The sequence below is a fragment of the Nicrophorus vespilloides genome, unplaced genomic scaffold (genome assembly GCF_001412225.1).
Source record: "Nicrophorus vespilloides isolate i.1.1-1 unplaced genomic scaffold, Nicve_v1.0, whole genome shotgun sequence".
Classification (NCBI taxonomy): Eukaryota; Metazoa; Arthropoda; class Insecta; order Coleoptera; family Silphidae; genus Nicrophorus; species Nicrophorus vespilloides.
Window position 1 is genome coordinate 213,659 of NW_017096643.1, and position 16,551 is coordinate 230,209.

The 16,551-nt window shown below is 36.7% G+C and overlaps 2 protein-coding genes across 3 annotated transcripts; one reads left to right on the forward strand and one right to left on the reverse strand.

The window, feature by feature from the left end:
• Positions 1 to 1,782: 1,782 nt before the first annotated feature.
• On the forward strand, positions 1,783 to 16,187 carry LOC108557750 (gamma-aminobutyric acid receptor alpha-like). 2 transcript variants are annotated; one of them, XM_017914400.1, is made up of 10 exons: positions 1,783 to 2,078; positions 11,569 to 11,772; positions 11,893 to 11,960; positions 12,551 to 12,774; positions 13,946 to 14,028; positions 14,096 to 14,245; positions 14,337 to 14,489; positions 15,307 to 15,440; positions 15,501 to 15,635; positions 15,692 to 16,187. In XM_017914400.1, the coding sequence occupies exons 2-10, from the start codon at positions 11,589 to 11,591 to the stop codon at positions 16,142 to 16,144; spliced, it is 1,584 nt and encodes a 527-aa protein (XP_017769889.1). In that variant the 5' UTR covers positions 1,783 to 2,078; positions 11,569 to 11,588; the 3' UTR covers positions 16,145 to 16,187. The 2 variants fall into 2 exon arrangements, with proteins under 2 accessions (XP_017769889.1, XP_017769890.1); XM_017914401.1 differs by lacking the exon at positions 11,569 to 11,772.
• Positions 9,770 to 10,818, reverse strand: LOC108557695. Its single transcript, XM_017914329.1, has 2 exons — positions 10,029 to 10,818; positions 9,770 to 9,921 (listed from the first exon to the last, which is right to left on the reverse strand). The coding sequence occupies exons 1-2, from the start codon at positions 10,678 to 10,680 to the stop codon at positions 9,770 to 9,772; spliced, it is 804 nt and encodes a 267-aa protein (XP_017769818.1). The 5' UTR covers positions 10,681 to 10,818.
• Positions 16,188 to 16,551: the final 364 nt, after the last annotated feature.

Here is a 16,551-nt window from a genome sequence, read left to right on the forward strand (position 1 = left end):
AACACACATAGCAACCAAGAGAAAATATCTGAATCTGAGGGCTAGGAAGCTGGAGTGGCTAATAGGAAGACACTGTTGTATATAACAAAAGCAAAGGATATGGACTACGGCTAGGACTGGCTGAGCATTCAGGCATTATGACGGGATCTGCCTGTAACACCGTTGTATATCAACAGAAAGCAAAGTGGATATGGACCTACGGCATCCAGCTCTGGGGATCTGCCTGTAACACCAGTATCGATATAATACAGAGATTCCAGTCGAAAACGCTGAGGAAAATCACCAATGCTCCATGGTTCATCACAAACGAGGACATCCATAAGCAAGCTAACATCAGTTTCGTCAAGGAAGAAATAGGAAAGGCTAGCACAAGATACCATAATCGGCTAGAGAATCACCCAAACCAACTGGCTATGGAGCTGATGCATACTGCAGAGCATCGTCGAAGATTGAAGAGATTAAACCACAAGATTTACCAAACCGATTTTAAATATTGACTATTAATGTGTGCAAGTGCATAAAAAATTAACATATATGTGAAGTGGGGTTGCTGGATCTTCACTTCATTAATTATTATTATAGTGTCCTTTTTTAACTTACTTTACCACATTCATAAGGCTAGATATCAATGTCAGATGATAGATTGCTTTAATAATAATAAAAAAAAACTATAATTAAGACTACTTCTAAAATATATAATTTACATTCGAAGTTAACAATAGATATAGGGTGCGATTTGTGATTGGGTAAGATTTGATTCATTTGTCCACTCCGCGTCTTATACTGATAACTCGTATTAAAATATACAGCCGATTCCGCTTAATCGGGATACATCGGGACGTGTATTAAGTGGCTGGCCCAATTATCCGTAGTTCCATTTGTTCTGTTCTGTTTCCGTTCTTTAAGATTTGTCTCTAATAAGCGTCTGTCCCGATTAACCGGTGTTCCAATTAAGCGAAATCGACTGTGTTATAAATAGGTCACTGCTCCTATAAGAATTGCACTTCTTGTGGTTGCACACAATACCATTCAGTATTATTTTATAAGCATGTACATCAGTTTATTTTGTTTAAACTGTAAGAATTATAAAGTTTCTCTGTAATGTAATTCCTGTTCACGATTAAAAAATCAAAACAACTATATAAAGTTGAAATCAATAATCGTCATATTCAGTTATTTGACAGTTGATGTTATTAACATGACATAATTATTACCAATCTTCGTATAGTTTTTGTCATTAATATGGCAGCAAAATCGTTTAACATCCTTGGATCGAATGCAATAAACACTGGAATAAGAAATGTGAATAGAATGAGAGTATGTAAGAATGGAAGAATAAGGATTTTTTTTTGGGAAATAGTGCAGCACGCGCTGGATCGTTTATCGTTCGGATCAGATTGTTCGAGGGTAGTAACGAGAGAAAGGTCGCACGTATTCCATCGCAAATATTCTAGTGGATTTCAAACAGTTCTGTTCTATGCGAGAGAGGAGTCTCGTCTTTCTACAGCCCTAGGTTGGGGGAGAGGGATGAGATATCGTAGGCATACTTATAACTCCTTACCATCCACCCATATGTATATATACATATATATACATATGTAAGAGAAGGGAGAGAATAGACGCAAACTGAATCAGAATGAGTGAATGAGAAACAAAGTATTAACCCGACCACCATCCTAAATATCTATCGAGAGATAACTAAGATTTCCGCTTTTGAAAATCATTGCGACACGGTGGTGTCGAGTGCTACTGCTGCTACTGGTTCCGTTGCGGAGGAGGGAAATCTCTTCGGTTGTCGTCAGTCACATTTGCGCATTCCGAAGATGCGCTCCGCTCGAAACGGTACAAACGATAAATCTGTCCGTCGCATGGTTTGCAGGCGGCACGGCACGTCAGTCACGCGGCGATTTCGGACCCAAAAATAATAACATCAGCATCCAAAGAGGATTTCGTGTTACCATTCTCAGAAATAACAACCATCGTTGACCAAAGAACAATGCTCCTACACCGACGAGAAACTTTTGCTGTTACAAGTTCAAACTAATCTAGCAACAAAAATTTAAAAAGTAAAAACATAGGTAAGTGTATACCACCAACAAATATTTAAGATAGTTTCAAAGTAGACTTTCTAAGTTATAAATTTTTAAGTTGATAATTCTAAATCATTAAACTTTTTCTTTTCAATTTAATTTAAATTCACAATAAATATTCAAATAAATACGATAATCCAACTCTCAGTATCACGTTTTTTAATTTTATTTGAATAGTTGAAATATTGTTTTTCTATCGATCTCATTCATTTTCATTACTTTATTCAATTAGTGAACACTGCTTTAAAAAATATATATCTAATGAAAATTACATCAATTTGTCGCTTATATTCTGATCTCATTAGCAATTAGATTGTGAAGCTCGAGAGGATAAAAAAAAGAAAATAACTTATACACATTTTCCACCTGAATACTACTTTGAAAAGTTCAATAAATTTCAAGATAAATTGGATTGTTAAAAAGTTGCACGATCTAAATTTCCCTCACAAATACACAAATATTAGATTATTTCTTAAACTTTTATTTAACATTGTATATTTTTTGTAAGTACACCTATCTCTCGTTTTACACGGTACTTTGTAAATCGGGAGATAGGTGTATACACCATATACAAATATAAATTGGATTATGATAAAAAATGGAAGTGGAATTAAATAAACTTTTCCGAAAAGTAAGAGTTAATTTAACGATCAATTGGGTACGAGTGGGGCAGCAGCAACAAAAAAGCGTATTTCCCTAAGTAGAAAAACCATATTTTCATTTAGATTAGCCATTCGGTCGGTTGTGGACGATGGATTTATTTTCTTGGAGAATTTCCTCCATGCAGCTGGAAGACGTCCAACGGAATTGTGAACGAATCAATTCCGATGTGAAATTAAATCCATTGAATAATCTTGAACGGCGCCCAACAGTCACTAAAGGATATTAAATATTATGCATTTAATGTCTTGCATTCTGCAGGATGAAATTTAATTTAATAGCAATATTACTATATTTTCCAAATTAAATTTGTTATATTATTTTTTTACATCGAAGCATTGTTGATGCACTCTGAACAAGTTGTTTCGAGCAATTCATAATTTTTTTGATCAATAAAAAATCGAAAAGTAAATCCTTTTTTTTATTTTTCAATGAGTTTAGGTTGAATTTATTATTGGTATTTCTTGCAGCAATTAATGCGACAACACGGTTTTGGACGTGTACACACATACTTGCATGGGAGTATCTTTTTTACATTTATTTTTATTAAATATTATTATTACGTATTATCAATTATAGTTAATTAATTAACATTTAATGTAAGACTCTACATTAATAATCAAATTAGCAATTTGTAAATTTTACGAGGTAACCTTCCCAGCGGCGGATTATCCATTAAGACATTTCCTTTAGTATTTAACCCTTTGTAGTACTTATAAGTACAGATATCGGCCGACTTACGAACTAGTTCCATTTCAAAAGGTTGTTCGTAAGTCGAATTTATTCGTAAGTCGAGGGAATTTTAAAAATTTCAAAATATACTTATCTTACCACACTTTATCATGGTTTTACAAATACTTTTTAATGTAGATATTACAATTATTTAATAAAAAACGACAAAAGAAACAAATGCAACAAAGCAGATCTTCCAAACATATTATATTATATTATTAAAGAAATTATCATTTGTTTGGAAAGTTAATATGTTTTATCACTATATATCTCTTTGTAACAACTTAGAACTCTTAAAATTTTGTTCCTAAGTCCGGGAGTTCGTAAGTCGGGGGATACTGCATATTTATTTCACTATTTAAATTATAAAAATACTTGTTAGTACTTTAAAGTAATCTTTATATTGTATACAATATGATTTGCTTTTATATTGGAAACACCAAGTGACTATAAACCTACATTCAAAAATAATTTGCATTGGAGCTCAAACAATCCTTAATCTTTCCTATTGTGTTATTCTTTGAAAATGAATTCTATTAATCAATCAATCAGTATCATTTTGATTGGTTGCTTGAATCTAGTAATTAACAGTTTACCTATTCCAAAAAAATCAAATGAATTCAAACATTTGATTTTTTGGTTGTGTTTAAATATAAACAAGATTCATTTAACAAAATGTGAATGAATCTAATTTATATTTAAATTGGTTTCAAAAACTTGAAGAAATTAATGAAGTGACGATTAGATTGGTGGCTCCGTTCACGAGTGTGTGCCAGTATGTGCATCAGGAGTGGCTATACTTGAACGGCGCAGGGAATTACGTTTCTTTTTTTTTCTTCTACACCTCGGATTTAGGTTGGGACCATTGAAGTCCTTTGTTTACATCTCGAGTGACACTCGTTACCCAAGCAATACTCATTTTAGTTATTTTTAGTTCCTCGAGTTGGTCGCCATTGTACAGCGGCCATCTATTCCGCATCGTATGTGTAAACGATGCGTGAATTCATTTGTTTCAAAAATTGTTCCAAAATCCGAATCGTGCCATTTGATACTTGATCTTTAATTTATTGCAGCTTGTCATTCGAATTTATGAATCATTTAACAAACAAAACAAAATATAGAGCAATTGAATATTGAGGAGAGTACGACGATTTACGATTCCTGAATGGAATTGGATTCGGTGGTTTTACGCAAGAAAGCAATTGCATTAAGCGGTACAAACCTGTTCTTTGTTGTTACGTCGAATGCAAATCGTATGCGCGCTCCTTCCACATTCAATAGTCGATGTTTCCTTTCCCTACCTTTTTACACTCTTCTTCTATTTTTCTTCGCTTAGCTTATTTTATTTTCAACGGGCATCGCGTCGCGATAAAGTGCGGCCATAGAAAAAGCTAAACAGTGAAAGGTTTATCTTATATAGCGAGGGCAGCTTTTCCGAAGGGCGCCGCACATAATACGCGTATATATATATAAATCGAATCGTCGCAGGGATTAGATTTACGTCTCGCTTCGCAATTTTAAGTGCCGTACTTACGCAGTATGCGACGAGCGAAAGAGTATTAAAGTATGGTGGAACAAATTCGATAGGTCCCATAATGCTTTATTTCTTTCTTTTTTTTTCACCGCTCTCTATTTTTTATTTTATTTATGAAAACACGATTATATAATTAGTTTTATTATTATGTTCCATTAAGTTTGAATGTTAACGGTCAGTTATTGTGTAAAATTTTATTATTATTGAAAGAAAATTAGTGGGTCATGGGTGGAGGCGCCGGGTCAAGTTATTAAACGTGGATTTCCCTTTGATCAAAAGGGTTTTGATGATACGAGATTTATGGCGTATGTGAATAGTGTGTGTATGCGAAGAGAGACAGAGAGAGAGAGAAAGAGAGACCAGATACGGTTGGTCACTCGTCTTTTCCAATTTGCAATCCGACATTTGTATGCGCATACATAGTTAGGCTAGGACCCTAGATTACAGTATTACGCAAAGCGCACGATACTCACTGACTCCTCCATTGCATCAATTAACTGTCGCTTAAAAGAAACTAGGTTTGTTATCTTCTTCGTAGTCTTCGAATTTTCCCGTTTACTACCATCATTAACAACAACATCATATTACAGTGTACACTTTTCGAGTACGACTCAGAACATTTCTGTTTTCCTGCCGTTTTTCGCATTTTAGTCACGTCGCCGACTGCTGGGAGTTTTGATAATTCGCGCGACGCGTTCATCTATTTTAATTCCCGGAAACTTTCATTACCTTGCGGCTTTTTCTTGGACGCGAAAATGTATGCAAATTTAGATTTTTCCGCTCCAGAAAAGCGCGCGCAAATCCTCCAACCCAACGTTCGTCATCCCTCCCCTTTCGTCACTTCACTTTTACAGATTATTCGAACGCTAAACCCACCTGCTCTCATCACACTTTCAAAACTGCTTCTTTTGGCTTTGCATTTTATGATTGTATCCTGATGGACAGCTGCCGACCCTTCGCATTAATCCAATTATTAAAACTAGTTTGTTTTATATGTAATTATAATTTAATTAAAACAAACATTTTTTTGTTATTTATAAATTGATGGAACACTAGATCAATTATAATGTTTTATATTGCTACAATTACACGTAAATATCAATATATCATTAATTTTTGTACCGAGAAGCGAAAGGTCCTTATTAATAAAGTTATTTAGAACGTATTTTTAATCAAGCTCTCGCTACTTTTGGTGATGCACTGTTCATCATCTTGGCGTACGTCTTCTTACATCAAAGTAATATCGATATTGTTGGAGAGGCCAGTTGAATGAAGATGCGGCAAAGCTTTGTGAACCGACGATAACAATGGTCTATGCCTTGTGGGAAATCTTGCAAAAATTCTTTCCTCTTCTTCTTCTATCCAAGAGACCCATTGTGAACGTATTTTAAAAACTGCCACTATACTCAGTTAATGTCGTCATTCTGAGAGGAACGTCATGCAACCCAAGTGCAGCATCTACTTGCGTTTTCCGCGCGAAAAATTTGAATCGATCGGAACCTGCTTCTTCATGATTATCACTGTCTCAAGTGTCCAATCAATGATGCAAATTTATATATATATATATAGAAAAAAAGAAGCTTAACAAATCGATAGTCCGCAATTGACATTGAAACAGTTTGCAGCAATTGGAAATTTCCCAGAATAAAGAGAGGATTATTCTTATCAATTAAAAGTGGATGAGCGTCTGGGTACATATTAATGTATTCGAAGAAGGTGTTTCGCAGAGTTTAGAGATGATTCAATCGATTTGCAAGCAAACCACTCACTTGCCGGTAACAATTTCCAAATGCAGATTGGTTAAACAACAAGAAGTGCACGAATCCAACGCCCGCACACACATCCGACTGTCCATTATAATTATCTGATAGGCATCCGACTGCAACAATGCAGCAGCGGTGGCGGCAGATCCATCGAGTGAATCCCTCTCAAATTTAATTGCTCCAATATGCATACATACATTGCCACATGCATGTCCATCTAAGCATATGCACATGGACAATACTTTTACGACGTCGATCAAAATTGCGCAGGAAGGAAAAATTTATATATCTTTTTTCTCTCAAATCACGTGATCAACAACAATTAATGTTGAACTAATCATAACTTGTATTGTTTATTATATTTCAAATATTTATCCTAATTTTAAAGTCTGTTGGAAATTTTACAAGTCTTATCAAAGTAAGACTTATAGAAGGAATAAAATTGAAATCAATATTATATCAAAATTATGAAATATATGTTTGCAGAATCTCAATCGTTTATATTTCTTTTTAAACGAAATCTGAAAGACGAGAAGACAAGCGACGATCAGTTTATAATTAAATTCGAATCTGGAAAGGGTGTTGGGGGTTTGGTGTTATGTTGCAGGCAATAGGGTAACAGGGAGGAGGAAGAGTGGCGAGTCGATGAGGGTGAGTTGGGTGTCGCTAATTAAACCTGCTTCTTTTTACGCGCTGCTAGCAACGACATTGCTGCAAACATAAATTACGCCTTGATTATTCCACAATTCCTTCGTTTTCGCAGCAATTGCGTTTATTTGTTCTTCATGCGAATTACGTCTGTTTCAATGGACCAATGCAAAGCGACTCTACTACTCTGAAAAGATATTTCGATGACAATATTCGGTCTGCTCAGGATTCATTCGTCCTGCGAAACACCACCACTATATTTGGTAGGGATGTAATAGTGTGTGCTGTTTTGGCCCCGAAGCCCATCAAACAGAGAAAGAAAGAAATAAATAAATAAATAAGGAACGTAGGAGAACCGAACTTCGAACAGGCCTTTTATTTATACTACGTGACTAAGACATTATGAGAATCGCGGACATTTCCTATTACGAACGCCCAAAGACGTATAAATCAAACAGCAAAATGGTTCCAGGCCCTCCGACGAGAAGATGATTTATTTCACCACCTCTGCCTTCCACAATAACACCCCCATCAACGGCAACAAAAAAATAGAGATCACAAAATACAGCAATCATTCTGTTCTATTACATTCCTCGGTAGCAGCTCTATTACATTTCTTAACCGGTATACCAAAACTATCTCTTTAACTGCAATCATTAAATTACGTATTGTATTTTTTTAACTCTTTCAAGTCTGATTAAATGACTTAATGTCCAAAATTAAAAAAATAACTAAGTATTTTGTTTTTATTTATTGTGTGACAATTATTTTTTATCTTGAAATTATGTCCCAACAGACATCCTATCTCGGATCTATTGTCCCAATAGACATTACAATTGAGAATTTTAATTAGGACATATTGTGCAATTCATCATATAGTTCCTAGATGGAGATGATCTAATTTGATTGATTATTAATACTAGGATTTGTACAAAAAAACAACTTTAAAAAACAGGTTTTCGAATCTCAGGTTTTCTACAAAACCGGTTTAAATCGTTTTTAGAATTTTCACAAACAAAAATGGATTTTTGTAATTCATTTTCTTATGCAAAATTAAAAAATCTTAAAAAACAAAACTTTACAAAATTTCCATAAATTGAAAATTCTCATTTACTACCGAGTTGGCTTTAATCGTCGCAGTTATCTTTTATGGAATAATTTGGATAGAATCTTGATAATATTTGTCACAGAACATAATGATATCATTTTTTGAAAATAGTGGAAGAAATATGCTAGACATTAGTGTCACAACGTTTTGTGGATTTTGTAAATTAAAGAGAAGTGTTACTAATCCCGTTTGTCTTCTCTCATAAATTCATGTATCTACAATAAGTAATAGATTTGAAATAATTTCAGTATATGTTTTCTATTCACGTAACAGATATTCAAATATGTTTTAACTTGTTAATAAATACGCAACTTGTCAACTATAGCCTTAATGTATTGATCCTCAAACTTTAAGGAGCTCTACAATTACATATATCACCGGATTTACACGGTAAATAGGTTCCTGTGAAAAACGTGTAAATCATATGTGAGAATCACTAATGTTAAAACAACACATTCTTTTAAATATACAAATATTTCTATTAAGTACCAAACAATTCCATCTCGTTTGGCAGTCATGAATAAATTTTCCTAATAATTCCTTCCCGATTTTCTATTTGTTTTATAAAACTTAGAATTTAATAATACTATCGTTTTATGCCAGAGACGATTTTGTGTCAAAATTTGTAAAAATGTTTTCTAATTATATATATTTCTTCATAAAAAAAAAGTTTTAAAAACTGACAAACCCTAATTAATTTAATTGTGATCAAATTACGTATAGCACAATTCCATCTTGAATTCTGTTGCGATGAGCATTTTTTATTTATTTAATTTCTATAAGGGAAATGAGACGAAAACATGCATTCGGTGTGAACTGCCGCAGTTTCGTGTTATCGACGACTCGTAAACAGGAACACTAGTTGCGTATCGAACGTGCTGCCGATATTTTATGGAATCGGCCATATAAAAGTTTGGCGAAAGTTTTGGGAATTGATGATGGTATAGAAAAAAAAGAGTACGAAGGGCGAATATATACAATGTACGGATGAATTGATGATCGGCACCATTATTTGAATGTATTCCGGATACGACGGTCGCGGTTCAGTAAAACGGAAAAAGGCGAGTAGTATATCAAGAGAGAAAATATATATTGCGTATACATAAAACGAAACATTACGCTCGTATATGGTTGATGTTTGGTAGAAAGAGAGATAAACGTATGTTTTGTATAATTTGATGGGTGGCCAGATCAGATCAGGTAGAGTCGGATCAGGTCAGCTGAGACATTTCAATTACAAATAGTCGCTGTTGAAGGGTGGTTCTTCGATATCATCCGGTTCCTGCTTCAAGTTGCACAGGCAATCGGGATTATCGCATTCGTGACAGGGATTGCTGCAGTCGCGTCTCTCCTCGTGCTGCTCATGTTCCGAATGATTCGACTCGACTAAAAACGGATAAACGGATTAGCTCAATTTGTATCAAAGCACACGCTCTCTGTTCGCCCAAAATCATTTCAAACCCAATGCGATGACCGCGATTATAGTCAATAACCTTTATCCTGATTGTAATCGAATTGGTGGCGAGACCTCGGCTCGACGTGCTGCTCGGAACCGCTGTGCTCGACGTCCTCGTCGACGAGCTCTGGCATCGGCGTCACGTCCCTGCGTCTTTTCCTCACCCTTCGTCGTGACTTGCCTCTCCTCCTCGTGCCCTTCCGACGGCGTCTCCTGCGCGATTCTAAGATCTTCTCGCTGATGTCAAACCTGCCCGCTGCATTCCGTTTCCTAAGCCTCGGCAAACTGTAATCGCTTAAACTGGTGAAGCTGTATCCGGACGTCGCCTCTGAGAACGGAACTCTGTTCTTGCGGCTGTTGTTCAACCTGCGACTCCTTCTGCTCGGCTTCGAGATGGCATTAGCTTTCGTCTTCTTAACACCTCCTCCTCCACTGTCCATCGAACCCAAGGTAAGTTGAATCTTGCCGGCTCGCTGTTTTAGCACTCCATTATCGATGCCGTGCTTTATGGCTCTTCGCACTTGCATCACAACGTTCCTCGGTTTCGGCCTGATGTTCGAAATGTTGATAGCTGTCTGCACCTGATCGAGGATCTTTCTGACGGTAGAACCCTGTGGTTCCCTTAGATCAGCCACGGCCTGCAAGACGTGCGTCAGAAGACGAGGGAAGTTCTTACGGTTCCGCGGCATCGTGTCCCACCTCTCTAGTTCCGGTGCGAATTTCCTTTGACTTCCGCCTATGGTGAATGAGAACACCACCACGGGAACACCTGCGAACAGAATATATATTGTATTCAACAACACTCACTGCTAACTTATAATTTTCTACCGGCATACGACGAGGAAACAAAGGCAAGACCGTTTCAAACGGACATTTCGTCCTGTCAGATTTTGAGAATCTCTTTTGTTAATTACACTAATGTGATTAGATTATAAATAAATTTTCACACTGTTATATTTTTTTTAACATCGCATCTTGAAAAGAGATTATACTCCTGGTTGATACATCGTCATGGGTGGTGGTAGTAAACATCACCAGATAAGTGATAATGCAATGAGAAAGAGAGTCATTAGTACAGGAGTGTGTACTTAACACTTGCCAACGTATATCTGCAGATAGATAGTAAGTAGGTGTATCTGCACGGCGATTGACTTCTGCTTCCGCAGATTACATCGTCCGGAAGTCGAGTGGCAAGGCTAGGCGAGGCGACATCCGTGATACACAGGCACACACACACACACACCAATCATCCCTAATCATCCTAAATCACATAGCGCGCTCTCCCGAAATCCCCCCAATTCCGTCCGAAACCCCAACATTTCAGAAACCTCTCCACTTCTATCGTCTCCTCCTTCTCCCTGTCTTATGTTTGATGACTTAAACGTGCTCCCGAATCCTGCACCTCCCGTTTCGCGTCACGCAAATTGAATTCAAATAGAAATCAGCACTAAAGGGTTTTACGCCACCAAAACTAGAACGCATTTAAGATTTTCATCATTCTTCTCCACGATCATATTATTTATTACATCGAATTATCTGTGCGTTTGATCAAATCAGTCTTATTTTCTATAAATTAGCATTCAGCATTTGGTGCACGATGTTGCTACATCTATTTGCGGCCGGCGTCGTCCTCTTCGTATTCGCTCACATGGATGCCAGCCTAACGATTTCGCTCACCAAGATCGTCTCGCAACCTCAGAAAAACAACCACAAGAACATCTCGAATCTGCTGGATAATCTGCTCAGGGGATACGATAATAGCATCCGGCCCGATTTTGGTGGTAAAAACATATATTTAAATTACCCAATTAAGTTACCGAATTGACGATCGATAAATACATCAGAATTACCAATATTAGAGAATCAATCTATTATAATCAATTATTTTTTTATTATTCTAGGTGCTCCGGCCGTGGTGGAAGTCGACATAATGGTGAGGAGTATGGGTCCAATATCGGAAGTCGATATGGTGAGAATATATAATACATTTTTTTGTTTAAAGAGTTACATATATGTCAAATAATCTTTATTGAAGCCATCTATCGGAAATAAACAATTACTATATATAGTATTATTGTGTTAATAGAAGTATGTTAAATAGTTAAATGAAAGGATCTTTGATTTGCAGGAATATTTCAAGTCTATATTCATCTATGGATGTAATTTGTCTGTTTTTTTTTTGATTGAGGGCTTTCGTATGAAACTCAATGCGTATCATTAAGCGGATGAAGAAGATACACGCTGCTGTTCACAGGAATATGCGCAGCGCATTGCATAATCGCTTCGTTTATACAGCAGTGGAGGATGATCACGAGAGATTTTTAGTCAATTTCGAGAGGAAAATTTGGATCCGCTTTATGTCCGGTCTTTTTTTCTCTCTCTTTCTTTCTTCTTCGTACCAATTCGGAATTTGCATTGCTAAACTGTTTATTTTCCGAGGGAAAAAAATTTGCAATGCAATGACCACGCTTATTAAACCGCAGAGGACGTATCTCGTTTCTCGAGAAGTTTTATGGATGATTGCGGAATGTTGTTTGAAGGTTTTAATTGCATTCTCAGACTTACTCAATGGACTGCTATTTCCGACAGTCGTGGGTGGACAAGAGGTTAGCGTTCCCCGGAGACGATAAGGATACGCTTGCATTGAGCATTTCGATGCTAGCGAGAATTTGGAAGCCGGACACATACTTTTACAATGGGAAACAGTCTTATCTGCACACGATCACCACACCCAACAAATTCGTGAGGCTCTATAAGAATGGACGCGTCCTCTACTCTTCCAGGTATGTTAAAGATTTTGAGATAGTTCTATTTTAGTGTAACAGAACGGACATCAGTAGTGATCGCACTTAATGCATTGGTTCTAAGCAAATACGGAATCCGTGCTAATATTCAACCAGACACATTTGAATGAATGCTCTTCGGATTATCCTCGTATCCCTTTTAATGAGGTTACCACGACGCATCCGGACAGCTCGCATTGCATTCGAGTAAATAATCCCTATTTGTCACCAACGCTTTTCTCTTCCTTTTTAATTAAAAAATAATAATCAAAAAACGACTCGAACAAATGCGGATTATTTCATCACAACAAACACGCTCACTGCATTTGTACACAAATCATCAAAATTCACAATTTGCTCATTAAGAGTGTGCACCAGAAATTGCATGTATAAATTACTATTATATGGAGAATACGTTCTAGTATTAAATCTCATTATAATTTGGCATGAAATTGCATAATTTACAAGTGACAAACGCTTTTTGACCTGGCGCATCCACACAAAAAAAACAGATAAATTTCTGAAGATTAAATTCATTATGCTTCGCTTCTCTTTCGCTTTTCCTGTCTCTACCACGCGATTGATTCTTTTTTTTTTTTCAAAAAGTTTTTACTTCAGTTTTATAAGTTGAGAGTGTGAATTAAATGGATGCAATGCATTGCAGTGAAACTAATACGTGTGTTTAGCTTTTGCACATCGGACGAAAATTAATTTCATTTGCGAACTCGATCCAATTGAGCGAGGAAAAGAGAATTCGTTGCGCATCTCTTCCTGTTTCACAAACACACGCTCACGCTCGAATACAGCGTATTGCGTTTGCCGGTCTCAACGCAATTGTAGTTTTAATCAAGTTTATTCCGGTGTGTTTCTCATTAAGATTATTCGCTTCGCATAATTAATCGCAACAATATATGGAGAAAAGCCCACGCGAAATAACAGTATCTGCACTTAATTCTAGCAAGCTGCGAACTGTTTGCGTCCACAAATAATGGATGAAATTTGATTCATTCGACTGCAAATGGCAATTCGCGTTTAATACGCCGTTTCGAATTGGTTCTATATTCTGGTATTAGCAGATACGTGTTCTTGAATCCTCTTTTTATTACACTTCTATAAACTTCCCAGATCCCTCGTTAAACTTGCGAAAAGTAATTAGTCTGGTACTTTTCAGACTAACTATTAAGGCTGGTTGTCCGATGAACCTGGAGGACTTTCCCATGGACATACAGAGATGTCCACTTAAATTTGGATCATGTACGTGACTATACCTATACTGATACATATACAGTTCGTATATTATTGAATAACTAATTATTTGCAGTCGGTTACACGTCGCGCGACGTCCTCTACAGATGGAATTCGGCTAGGCAGGTCGCCATTGCAGAAGATATGAAGCTGTCCCAGTTCGATCTGATCGCAACACCTGCCGGCAACCACACGGACACAATAATCAACAGCGACAAGAAAACAGGTTCAGTATCATGGCGAAATAGGTTGCATACACAACACCGCTGTAACTATCGGCGCCATCTGACGTATATAAATTACAATGCATGTTTCAGCCGAATATTCGATGCTGCTTGTCAGTTTCCATCTGCAGAGGCATATGGGAAACTTCCTGATACAGGTGTACGGGCCATGCGTACTTCTGGTTGTTCTGTCTTGGGTATCGTTTTGGTTGAATCGCGAGGCGACTGCTGATCGGGTTTCCCTAGGTCAATGAATCCCTTAAAATCAGAGTCGAACCGAAATTAATTTCGTTCCGGTTTACGGTTACGTTCCAAGTAAATGTTTATCGTTCCAGATTCGGTTGAAATTAAAATTAAAAATCGAAAAAAAAAGCAGTTTAAATTGGTTAAAGTGTATTTACCAAATTCCATTCCTATTGTTTTCAATTATAAAATTAAAAATACAAAAGAAATAAAAATTAATTAGTGACTAGTTCAACACATGCACTTTGTAATGTTTCTACAGTATGTGTACAGTAATATCCTTTTTAATTACTTTCATTTGAGTTGCATAATGTTAGTTGCGCAAGACTTGTGCTTGCCCTTTCTTCTTCAAATTTTCTCTTTTTAGTCGGTGGTTGATTGGTGATGATTGAGGTTTTATTTATATTTATGATTAAGCGTTCCCGCGGAATTCGGCCTTGATGGTTTTGTTTATAATGTATTTGTAATGTTATTTGAAAAAATAATTCGGAGTATTCAAAGAGACTTCGTGGATGTCTATTATAAATTGTTTTTGGAATGTCTGTATAAATAAACCAAAAGACTAGCACCAGCGCAAAACCATCAAAGAGCATACATGAAATAAAGCGATTATGAATTAATTTAATGAAAAAGAAATAATTTAAAGAAATTAACCGTAAAAAAAATTTCGTTGAGGTTTTCCAATTAAGCAATTTTTCGTTCCGGTTACAGTTCAGTTAAAAAATCCGGTTAATTTCGGTATACGGTTTTCGGTTCGACTCCCTGCTTATAATAAAAAGAAATTCAACAAATTAGATCTTAAATCCATTTCTGTCAGCAGGAATCACAACCGTGCTGACCATGACCTTCTTGGGGCTAGAAGCGAGAACCGATCTTCCTAAAGTTCCATACCCAACGGCCCTAGATTTCTTCGTGTTTCTCTCGTTCGCCTTCATATTCGCCACAATCATTCAAGTAAAGACATTTTATTTTTTTTTAATTTGAAGTTGAATCATTAAACCATGTATTTTTCAGTTTGCCGTAGTCCATTACTTCACCAAATACGGATCGGGCGAATGCTACTTCAGTTCCGATCTGAGTTCGGATTCCAGCAGTGATGAGGAGGATTGGAATCAGGAAGGAAGGAGGATCATCACCGAAGCTACCAATGTATGCAATTTTTCTCGTGCGTCTCTCCTACACTCAAAACACTTGACGCGTTGCAGGGTCAAGGGGACGTAACTAGGCGGTATCAAAACTACAGCTGCGGCGAATCTCAGTTGATCGAAGTAATTCCACTATCAGCGTGTTCCATTCCGATGGCGACTTCCTCTGGTGGCGGAAGCCGTAGGTCATCGCAACCTTGGAGTCCACTGCAATGTCTCGGACGTCGAACAGCCGGAAACGATGATGAACATGTACCTGTAGTTCCCACGATGGCCCTTGGGCTGGGACCATCTTCGGTGAGCTCAATTAGCGGACCAAGGATGTCCATTCAACAAGGTCCCAGGATTCACCGAAGACGTAGGAAGAAACGCACACCACGGTTCAACTCCGTGTCAAAGATAGATCGGGCGAGTCGCGTTGTCTTTCCTTTACTGTTCCTAACTATAAACCTCTTCTACTGGTATTCATATCTCTCGCGAACGGAACGCATACAACCACTGAATGTCTCCTAATAACACTACAATAATTGTAATAATAATAAAGAACGACACGTTATTCCATCATTTTCTATCCTGGTTCACATGAACCTCCTGTAATACGAGCTTTTAGGTTTTGGCGTCCAATTAGAAAACTAAATTGAATTCTCTGTATACAAGGTGATTCCGTATTCGAAAATTCCGTTAAGAATATTACTACGTATGCAACCCAATAGACACTGAAAAATTCACAAGCTTTACAATACAAAATATTCGAAACACAGCGCTTAAGAATCACTATGTATACATAACAAACAAAAATATAAATATTTAATAATTAGATTTACACGAGCTATTGAAATTCACGATTTTGTCGATCCTTATTTTTATCAATAAAACATATGGTCGTTTTCACTTCCACTATTCTTTCTTTCGCAAGAACT